Here is a 17,336-nt window from a genome sequence, read left to right as displayed (position 1 = left end):
CCATTCCTGTGGTCTGGCCCACATCCTGTCATCATCCAACTACCAGGTTCTCCAGCGCCCTTGACTCCTACAGCCCTCAGCCCCCTCCCACCGTGCATTCCCATGGCTGTCATCTGGCAGTACTGCAGCAAGCCAGTCTAGACACAACCTTCTCTCTGTCCATTCTCCTCACTTCCCCTGCTATTTGGCTGCATGACCCTCTGGTCCCTGGACCCCTCCCTGTCATCACAGCCTTTTCCCTGTGTGCGTGTGGAAGGCCCTTCTCTCTCCTGTCTGTGTCCCCCAGCTTCACCTCATACAATAAATCAGCTCAAGTGTCACCTCTCCCTTAGTCTTCCCTGGTCCCATCCCTGCTTCTAGGTGGAATCTGTCGCTCCTTCCTTCCCGTCCCCACTAGATAAACTGCCATCAGAGCAACCGTAAAACCACCAGGCTTCTTTTTTATGCCCATCTCCTTCTCAAAACTGAATAAATTAGGGCAAGACTATGTCTCATTATCTACGTAATTAGCTCATAGGAGGTACCCAAAAAATGTCTGTGGACTCCATGAATGGCTGAAGGCATAGCAAACAAAAGAACGTGTGACTGGTGTTAGTCTAAGCCAACGAGCCTACGAGCCAACGAGCCTACGAGCCAACACCACACCTCCAACTTCTTTCTTCTCTGTCCCAGCCTGAGCCTTCAGAGCTGAACTGGACCCAGCCATGTAAACAAATAGCAGTCCCCAGTCCTGGCCTTTATCTTTGTACCTGTTCTCCCATCCTCACTCTCAGTCTCCAGGGCTCCCATGGGTACACCCCATGGTTCTGCCACCTCAGTCCCTCACTGCAGGCCCCTCATCTGGATGGCCCCTCACTAGGATGTGTTTCTTTCTCTAGGCTGACCCTCTAGGAAGATTTTGGTACTTGCTTTCTAGCTCCATGAACACCAGTGTGGATAAGAGGGGCTCCCACCTCTGTCCAGGTGCCATCTCCTGCCCTGGGGGTGACGAGTATCCTTACTCCAACAGCACCCTTCATCCATGTGCTTCACCCACACCCGCCCTGCTGTCAGCCTCACCTACAGCCTCAGCCCTAGGTCCATGTCTTGGTTTAGGAGAGCGGCACTTACAGTTCTTCTCACATCCAGAAGATGGGGCCACATGGGGTGTGCCCACACTATGGACTGAGAGAGCTCCCCTACTAGGAATTGTTTGGGGGAGTAGCAGCAAGTGAAGATACAATAGGTCTTGGAGGAGCCAGGTTCCAAATCGAGGTCACCACTCCCTTAGCTCTAGGGGAGACAGAACACTAGAGGGTTCTATTGGCCCAGAGAAGGGCTGGTGGGGCAGGGCTCCAGAAATAAACAATTATTAGTCTCCTGGAGAATATCAAGGAGCAGTTCTGAGGGCTCCAGATCCCTCCTCTGTGAATAGCCCAGGAGAGTTAAGGTTGGAACCACACAGAGCTCTCAACTGGTCATCAGCTATTTGAAGACCAGGCTGGGAAGGGCCCCAGGAGCTCGGGGCAGATGGGAACTCACCTTCTTAGCATCCTCTAAGAAGAACCACTGGCTTTCTCTCCCAGGTGGGGCACTTGGAGCTCTGGGAGTAAGGAAGAGGTGTGGGGGTGGGTGGAGTGGGGCAAGCCTAGAAAATGGGGGCCTCTGTCCAAGGATGGTGGCCAGGAAGCTGGGAGAGAGGGAATTAGGAGGGTTGGTGATTTGGAGCAACAATGGACTTGGCAGCCAAGGTCCACATCCAGACCTCTGTGGGTTGGGAGACAAAGGGCTGAAAGGTTTGCAGAGGCTGGAGGAGGAAGGAGGTGCTTCTGTAGGGAGGTGCAGAGTTTGTTTGGACACTGTACCTCTCAGACTTGATTTCTCACTACCCCTCAGCCTCCAACCACTTGCCTCTCAGTCCTCCAATGTCCCCCTCCAGAAACGACCACTCCCCCAGCTTCCTGGCCACCATCCCTGGACAGCCTACTCTACTCCTATCCGCTAGTCTGAGTATGTATCTCCCCAAGGTCTGGCTCAAGCCTCCTTTGACATTTGACAATGATCTTGCCTTCCTCTAAACCTAGTGCCAATACATTCATTTCACACTTGCATGTGTCATTTATCTTTTCTTTTTAACAGCCCATACTTGGGTGTGGTCTCCCCAAACATACTGAATCTGGGCTGGTCCTGTGGCTCACAGTAACCAACAGAATGTAGAGGAATCGCCACTGAGCCAGCATGAGGCGGAAGACTTAAGAAGACCTAGCAGCTTCTCCTTTTATAGTTTGGGGAGCCCTGAGCCGCCATGTATAAACTCTGACTTCCCTGATGGAAACACACATGGAGAAGCCCTACGAACACATGGAGAGAGAGAGACAAGACAGAAAGACAAAGAGAGAGAAGACCCAGACATTCCAGTGTCTCAGCTGAGCCCTGCCTTCCAGCTGCCCCTGACAAGGCACCTGACATGTGAATGTGCCATCTTGGAGTTCCAGTTTAGCCAAGCTCCAAGATCACTGCAGCCACAGCTGACATCGGTAGAGCAGAAGAACCATCCACCTGAGCCCAGTCAACCCACAGAAGAGCTAATTTCCATAAAACCAGGTCTTATTATGCACCATGATTTAATCATTATCTATTGCTGTATAACAAACCACCCCAAAACTTAGTGGCTTAAAACAGCGAGCAGAGCATTCTCTCTCACAATCCCGAGAACACAGCACATGATGACAACTAATTTATGTAAGCACATTAGAAGTTCCTTTTATATTCATTAGCTCATTTTATCCTGATAATAATGCTGTGAGTTAGGAAGGGCAAGGATTCATGTTATTCCCCAATTCTGCAGTGTTTTAAGTGACTTATTTGAGATGGCTACATTAGTAAGTGACAAAGCTGATCGTCTGATGTTGAATGCAGGGCTATTTCTTTGCAGGCATAGCCAGTGCTCCTGCAGGGTCACTGGGGGATGGAGTCAGCAAGGGCAGGGACAGTCAGGAGCTAATTAAAGAGAAGGCAATGACAGGGATGGCCAAACGTCAAGGAAGAGGATTTGAAAGACTCTCCTTTAGAGAGGTTGATGGGGTAGGAGCCAGGGAGACAGATGAGGAGTGACAAGGAAGTGACTCAGCACAAGAGGACTTGAGAGCAGGATGACAAACAATGAAAGAAGCCATCTCTGATCCAATGGGTGAGCGAAATCGAAATGTGAAAATGCAGATTCTGCTCAGAGGCTCAGCCCTGAATGCCCAGAGAAGCTGGGTAAGCCATGGGACAACCTGGCCAAGGCCACCCAGCTCCATTTCACACTGGTCACCCCAGGCACCCAAGGCACAACTTGTGCCTCATCACGCGGGATCTGCTCCAAGGAGGCCCATGCTCCCCAGCTCTGTCTGCATTACAGGAAGAGTCTTCAGGGAAGACCTTCACTCTTCTAACAACTCAACCATGGTGTGCCCCTCCACAGGAGCACAGATCTGGACCACAGAGAAGCAGGAATCCTGCTGCAGTGGGAACGATGTCAGGTGGTGGGTAAGCAGTTACCCCAGCCATCATACACCCCTCCTCCTGCCCTCTGTCCCGCTGAGCTGCAGAGGTCACTCCAAGGGGCTCTTGGGAGCTGAAATGGAATTGTCACCCCTTGTCCCACTCTTCTCCTGCCTGCAGCTTCATGTGCTGAGGGATGCTGAAGACCAGTCAGACTGGGTGCTCTCTGCATCCCTATAAGGCAGTTGGTTCCCAAAGCCATTCAGGCTCTGGCCCACAGGGCTAGAAGAGGTCGTGGGCTCCTCAGAGGAGCCCGTGCACTAGGCACAGGGATGTAGTGTGCTCCTGAGGGCCATAAGCACTCCACCACAGGCAATGCCCAGGAGCTGGCCCCACTGCCCATTCACTGTGGGGACTTGTTGCTTCTGGGTGGCATGCCCTGAGTGAGCATGGGTGTGTGTTTGTGCATGAGTGTGTCCTATGCGTATATTCTACAGGGAAGCCTAGTCCATCCAGAGCACATGGGAATTGGTCATGAATTTTATAGCCAGGAAACCTCCCAAAGGCAGGGTTGTGAGTTGCAAAAGAAAAAATTGGGGAGAAATATATTTCCTTTGAAAAAGTCCTCCCTCCCCCATTGCAAGTGTTGGTGTGAGTTAGTAAACAGCCTGTCTATACTTACTACAGAGACAAGTATTCAGAATCGGAGGAAACGCCTTTGATGAAGGCACAAATGGGAAGAGAAAGGAAGACATTGTGGAGACAGGTTGACAATACCACGATGAGACACAATGAACACGTACTGACAGGGGACATCCACTTGGGGCTCTGGCCTCAAGCAGATGGGTTTCCTCTGGCATCACTGGGCCTGCACTCAGGCAGCAATTCACCTATGGAGGGAGCTCAGGGTTTGGGGGAGTCCGGCAGCATCCACATGTGTGGCCATTCTACTCAGGAGGGAGAAGATTCTAACACGCTACTAAGCTGTCGCTCTCCGCATGGCGGTATAGCCCTCCCTAGTGAGGGCTCCGGGGGACCCAGGGCAGGAAGGTTCATGTCCTGGAGAGAATCCAGGAGCTCATTAAAGACACTTTTATGATCTAGGTTGTATGGACTATAACAGTATTTCTATCTACCATATATATAATCATAATCATATTAATCATAAGCCTAATCAGATCTTACATTTAAACCATGCTTTTACTCTTTCAAAGTATGTTTTTATGTACAACTTCCCTTATACATATAAGAACCTTAAAAGGGGAAAATATTAGTAGCCCCATTTGACAGACAAGGAAACTCAGGCACTGAGATGGTCTGATTTTCTAAAACTAGCAGTTGAGTTACTGTTAGTTGGCAGCTCATTTGGTCCTAGACCTCAATTTTCTAAACTAGCATCTTTCTAATGATGTGGTTCTCAACCTGACTACATGGCAGATTCATCTGGAAAGATCTTAAAACTCCAGCCTGCACTTCTCCCCACTCCCACTCCCCACCATTGAACTCAGAACTGCTGAGGGTGGGACCCAGACAGGCATCAGGATTTTTAAAGCTCCCTGGTGATTCCAATGTGCAGTCAAGGTTGAGAATGACATCAGCAGCCTCAACTGGGAGCTTGCTGGAAATGCAGTCTCAGGTCCCACCCCAGATCTACTGCATCAGAATCTTCACTTTCACAAGATCCCTAGGTGATCCCCATGCACATGCAAGTCTGAGCACTGGGCTGGGGCATCTAGAAAGGTCCATCAGCCAACCTAGTCTGAATCATAAGTGTGAAAGCTGTGGGTGAATCATTAACTTAATCATCATTGCTTAGACCAGGCTTAAGCTGTAAGGTGTATTGTGACAGCTTGTGAACGAAGCAAGCTTAAATTTGGTGACACCTATTTCAGAAATAGCAGAGGGAAAGCTTTTCAGGTAGGGGGGCAACACCTGTTGAAAGCAGGGTCCCTGTAGTGTGCACACCTGCCCACCTTCCACGCAGACCTCTTTCTCAGCCTGTGGATGCGCCTCCCTCCCTCCAGGCTGCTCAGCTCAACTCACCGTCTAAAGACTTGGAGGGAGAGACCACAGGGCTCTTCGTCTCTGACTTCGCCGGACTCTGTGCTGGAGAAGCAGGTGCAGACTTGACAGGGGAGCCAGGCTCCTCCGTGGCTGTTTCCTTCTCTCCTGAAAATACAGAAAAACCACCTCAGGATAGAGGCCAAGCAGAAGAGAGATGGAGCTCAGAGAGAGCGGGCATTAAAGAAAACTGCTTTCTTCTACTTGGTCTTCATTTCTCCTGGCTGGAATTAGCTGCCTCCACTAACCTGTTTTTAATTTCTGCTACATCGTAGGGGAGGCAAAAGGGAAGAGTCAGAGTCAGGTTCTGTTTCCTCCATCAAAGCACATCCACGGATGGAATATGTTACCTCTGATGTGGACGGCAAGACTGCAGGAGAATTCCTGCCCGTGATCTGTTTGCATGTAGCTCATTTGTTATTTAATTTCTCTAATTCACATGTTCAGTCGAACAATCCCTAGGGATAAAAAGCACCATATTTTTCCATCTACTTTTTCGATTGGCACATGAGAACGCCAAGCAAGCCAGTAAGGGTTCTCCTAATGCCTGCTGTGTGCCTAGGAGGATGGCTGGCTCTGGGAGGGGAGGGGGTCATGGGAGAAGACCCTGCCGTGAGGGAATGACAGCCTAGCCTGTGGACAAAACCAAGAACTGAATTCTGTGTCTCAGAGCTCAGCTGCTCTTGAAGCAAAAAGAAGGGATAGCTCAATGGAGCAGGTGGGGAGGGACAGAGAGGGCTTCCTAGCTGGAGGGGGGTTTGAGACAGAACCTGAAGTGTGGATAACTTTGGATCAGGCTAGCAGGGAAGGGAAACCATGCTCAAAAGGGACCCAGCATGAACAAGGGCATACAAGCCATTGTGAGGATGAATATTTGGGAGTCAACACAGAGAAGGCCTTGAAAGAAGATTCTAAAATAAAGAAGGAGTAAGAAAGAGACATAAAGGAGTCAGCTGGTGAAGAGTTTTGATTGCCAGGCTATGAAGTTTATACCAGATCCGACAGATGATTAATTATAATATTATTATATTTTAGTTATTATTTTATTATAGCTAACATTTTTCTGGTGTTTGCTGACCTAAGCCATATTTACAGACAATATTCTAAGCAATCTACAAGGATTAACTCCTTTATACCCAGGTGAGAGGGTTAGATGAGGTCATGACGGCACCATGTAACTGTTGGGCACTGAGCAATAAGGGGCATTATTGTGATTAATAGCATGATGCTGATAAGAATATTATTAGTGGTGTGGCAGGAAGGTCAAATTGCGGGTATGACAGAGAAGAGAGAGAGAGAAGCAAGTGAAGACTGAAAACGAAAGCAAGCCGAGGGTAGATGGAAGGCCCTGCCAGGTGGGAAGACATGGGTCCCAGGGCTGCTGACCAGGAGTGAGTGTTGCTGGGTGCTTTGAGCCTCTCTGGGTGCCCCTGAGCCCTCCCCTCCACCCTGGAGATCCTGAAGCACTGGTGCCCCTGGGTTATTTACCGTCCAGTTCTAGTTTCTTCCTCTCCACCTCTTTCCTGTACTCCTCCAGCTCCTGGTCAGTGAGTTGGCTGAAGGGGTTGGGCACCGTCTCCTCTGACTCATCTTTGGTATCCCCGTCACCCTTGGACATCAGTTGGCTCTCTGTAGACTGAAAGTTAACCACAGAGTGTGTGTCGCTCCCTGAACGCCGTGGTTGGGGCCCAGGCCCGAGCTTCCTTTCAGACTCATGTGGCTGCCAGTGGTCTTGCTAGGGACAGCATGGCATGCCCCTCCTTGGAAACAGCTCAAGGCCTCAGGTAGGGGTTGTTCATTCCTCCCCGTGACTACCTCACCCCCAGACCCAGATTCTTTGCAACTGCCTGGATGAATGCAGGGGGTCCACCCTCTGCCCCAGAAATAAAATGAAAGGATGCTCCCAAGCAGAAGGAAGACACACCTTTATTGCAATCCGTCCTGTGGACATTTGCAAGCCATCACTATGCAAATACCGTCAGCGGCCCAAAGTCAGTCAGCCAAAACCCAGCAAGCAAAGCATTGGCTCAACCAGCTCCATGCCAGCCATCCCCACCATGCCCCTCCCCATCCCCCAACAGCAGCACAAGCCACAGCACACAGCAGTAAGTCATATGCAAGACACACAGTGGCTTCATGTTCTCAGTCCAGACTGTTAGTCCTGTTTTGCACACAGTCATAGATTACAAGGGAGCCAAGGTCCTGAACCTCAGTTCTTCAACCCGCCTGTACTGCAGGTCCCTGTGGGGACTCTGGCAAAATCACTGTATTTTACCACCTCTGTGGAGCTCCTGGCTCTGGGGAGCTCACAAGCTGGGCCTTGTGTAAGCCTCAGGAATCCTCTGACCCCCCTGGCTCAAGACAGGGACTAAAATTCAGACTCCACAGTCCTTTGAGAATGCAGCGCTCTGAAGCTGAGGAGGAACCAAAGAAAGTGAACCCCAGGCCCGCACCATGCACTCCAGGCCATCTTTCCCTGGCCCGTCAGGTCTTCTGACGATGGGCCCATGGGCTCCTTCCAAAAGAGGGGCAGCACTGGGTCTACCTTAAGGAATCATGGGGTTCAAAAGAGAGTCCAAGGCCAGGATCCCAAGAAAAAGGACTCCAAATGATATAAATTGGTATAAATGATAAGAGTTTTTAACAATTTTGCTCATTGTATTGAACTCTCACCTCTTCCAGTATCATGGGGTATTTCTACCCTTGACCCTGTGGCACATTTGGTGTTCCTCATCTTGGCTAAGTTGAGGTGGGGTGGAGGTAGGTGTGATGACATAACCTTCACATTTTCCCTGCCAATGTGCACCGACCTTGTGGGCTACAGCCTGATCTGAAATCATTACATCACCTCAATTTGCTCTGAAGACAGGAATGGCTCCTGTATTTCTCCCCTTCTTACTGCTAAGGAAGATGCCATGCCCATTGCTGCTTCGCAATGAGCAGCAATGATTTCCAACATAAGCCAGAATTCTGATCTTCACCCCTTTTGCTAAGCACTAGACAAACTGTTCTATCTAAAGCATGGAAACAGCGACTTCATACTTTCTAACTCTATTCGGGTTTACATGGGCAACTAACCGCCCCTTCCCATCCTGTAGGAGCACTAGTCCTTATATACATGCCTCCTCTCTGAGAGCACACGAGCATCTTCCCAAAGCTATGGCCTGATGATGCCATATCCATGCACAGAGGCCAGAAATGCTCAGGACGGGCAGGCCTGGAGCAGCTGGGAGCTGCCCGCCATACTCCTGTGATCCCCACTTTGCAGGATACTAATAGGGGGCAGAGTGGAGTTTCATGGGGAAAAGCACGCAAGTCGGCATCACTCCCCTGGGCAGGCTGGGCTGCAGCTCCCCGGCCCAGCGCCCAGAGCGGATGATTAGACACTGTGCCCGGTCCTCACAGCATCCGTTTTGCAGCAAAAGCACCAGCACCCAAGATCACAGGGGAAGGTGGGCATGAGGACTCAGGGGTCCTGCTGCCCAGTCCCGGGCACTGAAGACCCAGAAGGCAAACATGTTTCCCCTCCAGACAGGGGCAGCTCCTGCTGTACCGGACTTCGGCTCTTCTCAGCAATAACGCTCGCCAGGAGCTGGGACTGAGGCCCTGCTGACTTCACATCTTGTCGATTTTGTTCTCGAATCTGCGTGGAAAGGGAGTGGAAGAGTGAGCTAGCTGTTCAGTGTCAGAGTATGGAGTGTGGGAGGGGGCATGCCCAGGGCATACTGGTGTCCAGTGTGGTCTGTGACCTGGGTATAAAAAGGTCCTCCATGGTGGGGGAGCTTGTCTCCTCTCCTCCTAACACGGTACATCCACTCTGAGACAGTCTCCATGTCTGTTTCAGAGTAAATGAGCAGTTTATGTAAAACATCAGATTCTCATTAATTCTGAGAAGGTAATTAAAAGAGGTGAAGAGTGAAACGAGGCATAGCAGATCCTTAAGGGAGATTCTCAAATTTTAATATTCCTAAAAAGCCCCTGAGGAATTTGTTTAAAATACAGATTCCTGGGGCCACCCCACACCTATTGAATCTGAATCTCTCGGGGGGAGGGATGGACGGTAACCCCAGGAATCTGCATGTTGAACAAGCACTTCAGAGGGTCCTTGGACCACACACTGAAACGCTGCTCTGTGAGCATCTCTGACCTATTGGAGGTGGTTGGCTACAACCTGAGCTTTTAAAGTAACATTATAAACACAGGGAGTAAACTGTAAAGCAAAAAGAGAGAAATAAATGCAAACAATTTTGAAATCTTGAAAATAGGCCCAAAAAATAGCATAAAATTTGTAAAAACTCTGCTTGTGGTCAAGTCTTGTCTAAGGCAGCACCTCTCTATGTAGGAGGGTTATACAGGACTACAGAAGTACGGCGGGAAGTATAGTAACCGGAATATGGCCAATTAATGGTAGTTTCTTTCCCATAAGACGCATCTGGGATGTTGGTAAGTCAAGTGTATCCTGGAGACCCCACCCCCCGGCCCTTGAGGGAGGAGAGACAGAGAGAATTAACTACCCCCTTACCTTGTTCCGCATGTCCAGCACTTCCTGGGGGTCGGTATAGAGAGGCACAAATTGGTTTGGGTTTTCGATCCGGATGGGCATGCCACTGCTGGATTTCTCCACTTCATCAGCCTTCATCCACTGAACACACACAAGGCCAGGCGGGCAAGGCAAAAGAATAAGGCCCATGTGTCCTCCCCAGTGGTCCACCCCATGAGATCTGAGCTGACCAGCCTACATGGAAGGTCAGCAAGCCTCTCCACATCTGTTCTTTCCTCTGAGGCCTCTTTGATGCCTGTCTCCCAGAACGGAGAAGGGCAACAAGTGACCCAGCTGCCAGAGAAGGCCCCAGGTCGAGAGCCATAAAGAGCACTTCAGAGTAGAGGTCAGAACCTTGGTAACCAGCTTTGACAGACACGCAGCCACTTGAGCTTCAGTATTAGATGGCTCGTTGATGTGAATTTTCAGGGCTTCATTATTTTGTTTTAAGAAGAGCTAGTCTATTTGGCTGCCAGCTACTTTAATGTTAATGAAAAAATAAGAGTCAGGGTTTGTGTGTGAGAGAGAGACGGGTGGAGAGGACAACTTAACAGAAGCGAATATCCCATCCGCCTCCTGGGTTTGCATCAGACGTGCAGTTCCAATGTAGGATGCCCATCCCTTGAACTTCCCAGACGGCCACTCTGGATGTGCGAGCAAGAAGCAGAAATCAATTGCTCCTGCCTTTCATGCTGGTGGGAGTGACCTGGTCCAGCCACCCTCTGGACCCCAAAACTCAGCACAGAGGTGCAAGAAACAGGCGATCAGAAGCTCCATTGGCATAAGCAGCTGATCCCAGACACCCAATAGGAAGCCGTAAGGGGAAACTGCATGAATGCAGGCCCAGGGGAGGTTTGTTCTGTTCCCCTTGTGAAGTGCTTAACCCAAGAATATAGCCGGGCACCCTCCCTCCCCTCTGCCCTCCTTACTGTGGTCTTGGGCCGGGGGGTGCCCATGCTCCTCTGGACCTCGTCAGCCACGTTGACCCGCAGGTAGGTGTTGGGCGTGTTGAGCCAGCGGGTCTTCTCCTTTTGCTGCTTCTGGGCGTGCTGCCGCAGGGCGGGCACCGGGGCACCGTCCTCCTCAAACACGAAGGCGGTCACCGTGGCTGGAATCTCCACCTCACTTTTGTGTTTGGTTTTCTCTTGAACAAAGGGGTAGCGGTACGTGTAGCCTGTTCTGTAACCCTAAAAAGGACAAAAATAGAACTTCTTGTGGGAAAAACCTGCACCTGCATGCACAGCCACACACGCAGGTTGCCCCTTCCATCTGTAGGATTCAGTTTAAACCTAAATCTCCGTAACATAACCTGGGCCTTGCCGCCCTTCTGGCCTATTTCAAAATGTTCCCTGTCTTGGTCCCCCAACCCCCACCTTCCTCCACCCCAACAATCCCTCGGATCAGGGCTAAGACAACCCTAGAACCTTGTGGACCAGACAGAGCTCCTTCCCAAACAGGGTTCCAACTTCCCATCTGGTCCAGTGGTTCTCAACCCTGGCTGCACACTGGAATCACCTGGGAGCTTTAACAATGCTGACGCCTGGGCCCACCTCAGAGTTCAGAGTTGCCCACTTCAGTGGACGGTGGTGCAGCCTGGGCTACAGGAGTTTTCAAAGCTTCCCAGCTGACTTTAACAGTTAGCACCCCCTTCCTCAACGCGGAAGCTTCTTCACTACTTCCCTCTTGGATCCCCGAAATCTGACTCGAGGACATCCCTGTCTCCTTAGCAAGACCATGTCCCACAAAGGCAGAAGTGACTGCTGCTCAGTGGGAATCAACACTCAGGAATCCCGTCGGCTGTCAAAGCAATTCTTGGCGCTGCTCGTCTTCTGCGTTTTTTAAATTAGAGTGGCATTAAGATATTTTTTTGATTATAAAGAAAGTACTGACCCATATAGAAAAATTAAGCAATATAGAATACATAAGGAAAAAAGTGGGTTTTATGCAAAATCTCATCCCCAGAGACAAACACTAAAAACCTTTTCAGTAATCTTCTAAGCATACATATATGTATGTAAATATATATATAACATATAATTATATGTAATATGTAATTATATATTATATAAAACAGTAAATAAATGGAACCATACTACATAAACAGCTTTTTTAAAAAACTGAGATATAATTGATGTATACCTTTATATCAATTTCAGGTGTACAATAAAATGATTTGATATTTGTGTAGATTGCAAAATGATTACCACAATGAATCTAGTTAACATCCATCACCACACATAGCTACAAAATTTTTTTTCTTGCGATAAGCACTTTTAAGATTTCTCTTAGCAGCTTTCAAGTATACAGCACAGTATTATTAACTATAGTCACTATGTTGCACGTTACATCCCCCGACATTTATTTTATAACTGGAAGTTTGTACCTTTTGACCCCCTTCACCCATTTCTCCCACCCCCCACCCCCTTGCCAAACACCAATCTGTTCTCTGTATCTGAGTTTAGGTTTGGGGGATTTTTTTCTTTGTTTTGTGTTTTTAGATTCCACGTGTAAGTGACATCATATGGTATTTGTCTTTCTCTGTCTGATTTATTTCACTTAGTGTAATGCCCTCAAGGTCCACTCACATTGGTGCGAATGGCAAGATTTCCTTCTTTTTGTGGCTAATATGCCATTGTATATAGATACCACATTTTCTTTATCCATTCACTCATCATTCATCAGTGGACACTTAGGTTGCTTTCACATCTTGTAAATAATGCTACATAAGCAGCTTTATAAGTGCTTTATTAAAGTGGTTAGAGATTTTTTTCACAATATTAAACCCATAAACACACAGCAACCTTTAAACTTCTGCATAATATGTCAATGAATGGACATATTTTAGTTTATATAACCTAAACTGATCGACACTTGGTCATTTTCAAAATATTATAAACAATCCTGAAATGAATAGCTTTACACATTTTTCTTTAGGCAATTAAGGGATTTTTCTCCTTGACGTAAATTCCTAGAATGAAAATTACTGGGTCAAATGGTACACATTTTTATAAGTTTTTATATATTTACTATATTCATCTTCCCAATATGTTGAGCCAACTTACACTCCTGCCAATTATGCTTCAGTTTCCAATTCTCATCTCCCTTCCCCCACACTGAATATTGTTAAGGTTTTAAAAAAATCTTCGGCAATCAGATGAGTTAAAAGTATAATCCTTTAATTTTAATTAATATTTTTGATGCTCTTGTGTTGGGGAAGACATTGCTCTATTTTGGATCACCAGTAAAACTGGATATTTTTAATTACATTTAATGGCCACTTGAATCTCTTCCTTTGTAACTTGTTTGTGTTCTTGGTTCATTTTCTATCGTGACGTTTCTCTTTGGCACATTGATTTGTAATATCTCTTTTTACACGAAGGATATTAATCTTTTGACTGTCATAGATGCTGCACACACTTCCCCCATCGTTTGTCTTTTAGCTTTGTTTGTGGTGGGGGGGGGGGGGATGGTTTATAAAAATGCTCATTTAGAATTTAAATGTAATCATATCTGTCAATATTTGTCATCATGATTTCACACTTTCCTGCCATGCTTGACAAGGTCTTTGCAACACAAGAGCATCAAAAATATTAATCTATGTGTTTTAATGCCTGCATGAGTTTACTTTTTACGTTTAAATTTTTGATAGATTAGGAATCTTGTTGAAAGGAGTGAGGTAGCAACCCACCTTACTTTTATTTCCCAAATGGCTATCGTTTATCTTTTCCCACTGCTTTATAAGCTGCCTGCTTGTCCTGGGTTAAAGTCTCATATATTTGGGATCTATTTCCGAGTCTTCTGAGCTGTCACATTGACTTGCCTGTCCACTCTGCACTAATGCTCCTCCCTTCAGTCACTAGGGCTTTATCACGCTTCCCCAAGCCATGGGATAAGTATCCTTAATTAATTCTCTTGTTACAGGATTTTCCCAGCCATTCTGCATTTCACCTGGAAGAATATTTTGCTAAGTCCTTAGGCCTTCCCCCACTTTTGAGAGAATCACATTGAATTTATCGACTAATTTTGGGAAAGTGACCTCTTTACAGTTTTCATGCAGCATTTTTCTTATCAACTCAAAGTAAGATTGGTTTGATTGTGTCATAATTGTTATGGTTTGCTGTCCTTTCATTCTGCTCTGAAACAGTTTAAACAGCCTAAGAATTGCTGGTTTCTTAAAGATTTGAAAGAATTCCCACAAGAAACCATCAGGTCCTGGTGCTTTATTTACACATAGATTACTCAGCACACAAACATTAATGGAAGTTGTATTTCCATTGTGGATAGCACCTCTCATCATTATAAAGTGACCCTCATGGTCAGCCTAGTAATAAAGTGGAGATGATCTTGAAGAACTGGAGGCAAGGAGAAAACGACTGATTATTTCAGAGAACTAGACACAGTAAAGAGGGTCCAAGGTTGTAGCAGTAAGGCGGGGGAAGATGAATCAGATACAGAAATGTTACAGATAGGTTTCATCTTTCACTTCTCTGAGCAATCTAAGTTAGAGTCTCTTCCCAATTAGCTCCTTATTGCACATGTTTTCCTCTTTTTCTTGAATTGTCTCCTATTTATGTCTCACATCAACCAAATTGTTAACCCCTAGAAAAAGGAAGAATGTCTTAAAATTCTTTTGTTTCCTTTAAAGGACCAGCCCATTCCTAGACACATACCAGTTAACTCCTTACATGATTGATTCATTGGATCATTATAGTAGGATATTCCTTATTCCTTATTCCTGCTCCCCAGGAATAAGGAAATTAGTGGTATTATGTGTTTTCTGCATTAAAGTCATGAGATTAGAAAGAAAGGCAGAACTAACTACTAAAGAGGAGTGAACTGAGCCACAATATAAGAAAGGCTCTGTGGTTCTGATTTTTACTGGACTACACTTCTTCTGCCAACATCTTCTTACCCCTTCTCCAAAGAGCACCCTGCACGAGTGATGACATCCGCAGCCCTTCAAAGGCGGTGACAAAGGCTACTGCCTAAGAAAACTCAACTGCTATTAGAATGACCACAAATTCTAAGTCAAGTTGCCAATCAACGAGGCTTTAACAACTTAACTGTGATGTGGGCAGTTCTCATGCCCACTTAACGCCTCGTACTGACTGGCGCTGGGGGCTAAGCCTCAATGGTTTGGTCTGGAAGGGCAATGGCAGGAGACTCACCAGGTTGTCCAGCATCCTCATGAGGGCCTCAAACTCATGCTCCCCGAGCCGGCTCTTCTGCATGGGTCCGAAGGTGCTCCCCGCCCATTGCACAGAGCCCACCTCATGGGGTCGGTGCTTCTCCTGCTCCAGGAGGATGAGATTCTCCACTCCCCCGGCGCTGGACAGAGCAGACACCTGCAGCAAAGAGTAGAAAGGCCTCAGCTTGTGTGTGTGGGTGTGTACACTCACATACCTGTGCACTGACCTATGCTCGTGTGTGTAATAGCGAGTGGGGATCAAAGAAGATTAGAAACAGAGATGTCTGGAAAACTGAGCCGTATTTGGCTTTTTCTCCCAGAGGAAAAGCCACACCAAACTTGTTGGGCATCCAGGGAAAGAGACAGTAGTAGTTTCTTTCTTTTTGTTTTCTTTTAAAGATTGGCACCTGAACTACCAACTGTTGCCAATTTTCCTTTTTTCTTCTTCTCCTCCCCAAAGCCCCCCAGTACACAGTTGTATATCCTAGCTGTGAGTGCCTCTGGTTGTGCTATGTGGGACGCCGCCTGAGCGTGGCCTGATGAGCAGTGCCATGTCTGCGTCCAGGATCCGAACTGGAGAAACCCTGTGTGTGTGTACACACACGTACCTGTGCACTGATCTATGCTCGTGTGTGTAACAGAGAGTGGGGATCAGAGAAGATTAGAAACAGAAATGTCTGGGAAACTGAGCCGTATTTGTGAATCGCCGAAGCGGAGAGCGTGAACTTAGCCACTCAGCCACAGGGCCGGCTCCAGTAGTTTCTTTCTTAATGTCAGTTCTTAGAGACCATACAGAAGGAGGAAAAAGCAAGTGTTAAATCCTAAGAATAAAACAGTATAGAGGACTGGAAGGTTACCTGGGATACAGACCAACTTCGAACCGTGAATATTTCTGGGGAGGGTGGGAGGATGAGATAGCAAAGGGCTCCAGAGGGGCCTTCAATGTTTGCCTGTAATATTTTATTTCTTTAAGAGGAAAAGATCTGAAGCAAAAAGACTGTTAATATTTGTTAAATCTGAGTGTGGGTGGCAGGTGTATATTATATTATTCTCTGAATTTTTCTGTGTTTGAAATATCTTCCATTTAAAAAAAAAGTCACTTGAAAGAAGTAGCCTGGCTTCCAGACCAATGAAATATGAGTGTGGCAGCTCTAAAGGAAGAAGGCATCGTCCACGACAGGGTCAGTGAGTCGAGGAATGCAGAGAGGAGACAGATGACATCTGAGGGCGCACAGTGGGCACTATGTAGGGGTTGGGCAGCTGTCACCAATGACTTAGAGTGCTTGTCCCACTGTCAAGGCTCCACGGGGAGGGGACGATACAGGTTGCAGACAACAAACTTTGAGTATTACAGCAAGAGGTGTGTGTACACAGCAGGCAATTTTAGAATGATCCTGAAAAACATTCCTTAATCTAACTGATCTCCCTATTTTCTAACTGCATGGTCATCTAATGTGCATTCTATTTACTCCCCATATCTGCCACTCAGATGCAGTTGGTTATCATTTGGCTTCCTGGGCAAGTCCAGCTACAGAGAGGGATGGTGGTTTCCATGCATTCTAGGTCGTGAGCCAGGGGTTTTGTGCTACACATCAATATGCCAGCATTCTGATTAATATCTGATATCCCTGTAAGCCTGCTTGTTGTGGGGAATTGCTCCAATTATATAAACTTTCAGTGTTCCAGTTTTTGTGACAGTTTTTTTTTTTTTACTGAAAATGAAAGGATGCACTTTAGCTTGCTGACAAACACAAGTCTATGAGCCCCTGAGGGTCCAGGACACATCCTAGGGTGTGTTAAATTCACCGTGCAACAAATGGCCCCTGTGAGACTTCCTGGAGGGCAGCCAAGCCACCTTCCCACGGTGACCACCATCACCCGTGAGGAGAAGGAAGCAAAAACACTCATTTTCCATGCCCTCTTCATCTGAAACATGTATCCAATCGACGGCTCCATTTTTATCTTAAAAGGATGACTCCATGCCCTGGCAAAGACAGGGACCTTAGAGGTCATTTATCCATCTTCCCACCAGAAGTAAGAGTCCTTGTCTAACATCCCTAGAAGGTGGTCAGCCCCGTGCTT

The 17,336-nt window shown here is 47.3% G+C and overlaps 1 protein-coding gene across 6 annotated transcripts in view; it reads right to left on the bottom strand.

The window, feature by feature from the left end:
* ADD2 (adducin 2) overlaps positions 1–17,336 on the bottom strand; it is a 103,197-nt gene that overhangs the window by 6,157 nt on the left and 79,704 nt on the right. For all 6 annotated transcript variants that reach the window (XM_023618940.2, XM_023618941.2, XM_070236268.1 and 3 more), the window contains 6 exons: positions 15,235–15,411; positions 10,996–11,253; positions 10,049–10,168; positions 9,080–9,169; positions 7,015–7,162; positions 5,509–5,634 (listed from right to left, as the gene is read on the bottom strand). In XM_023618940.2, the coding sequence (XP_023474708.1) occupies positions 5,509–5,634; positions 7,015–7,162; positions 9,080–9,169; positions 10,049–10,168; positions 10,996–11,253; positions 15,235–15,411 (919 nt within the window). The remainder of the gene's footprint in view (positions 1–5,508; positions 5,635–7,014; positions 7,163–9,079; positions 9,170–10,048; positions 10,169–10,995; positions 11,254–15,234; positions 15,412–17,336) is intronic.

This window comes from Equus caballus, chromosome 15 (genome assembly GCF_041296265.1).
Source record: "Equus caballus isolate H_3958 breed thoroughbred chromosome 15, TB-T2T, whole genome shotgun sequence".
NCBI lineage: Eukaryota > Metazoa > Chordata > Mammalia > Perissodactyla > Equidae > Equus > Equus caballus.
Note: the sequence above shows the minus strand (reverse complement) of the source record. Positions and strands in the feature narration are given on the sequence as shown.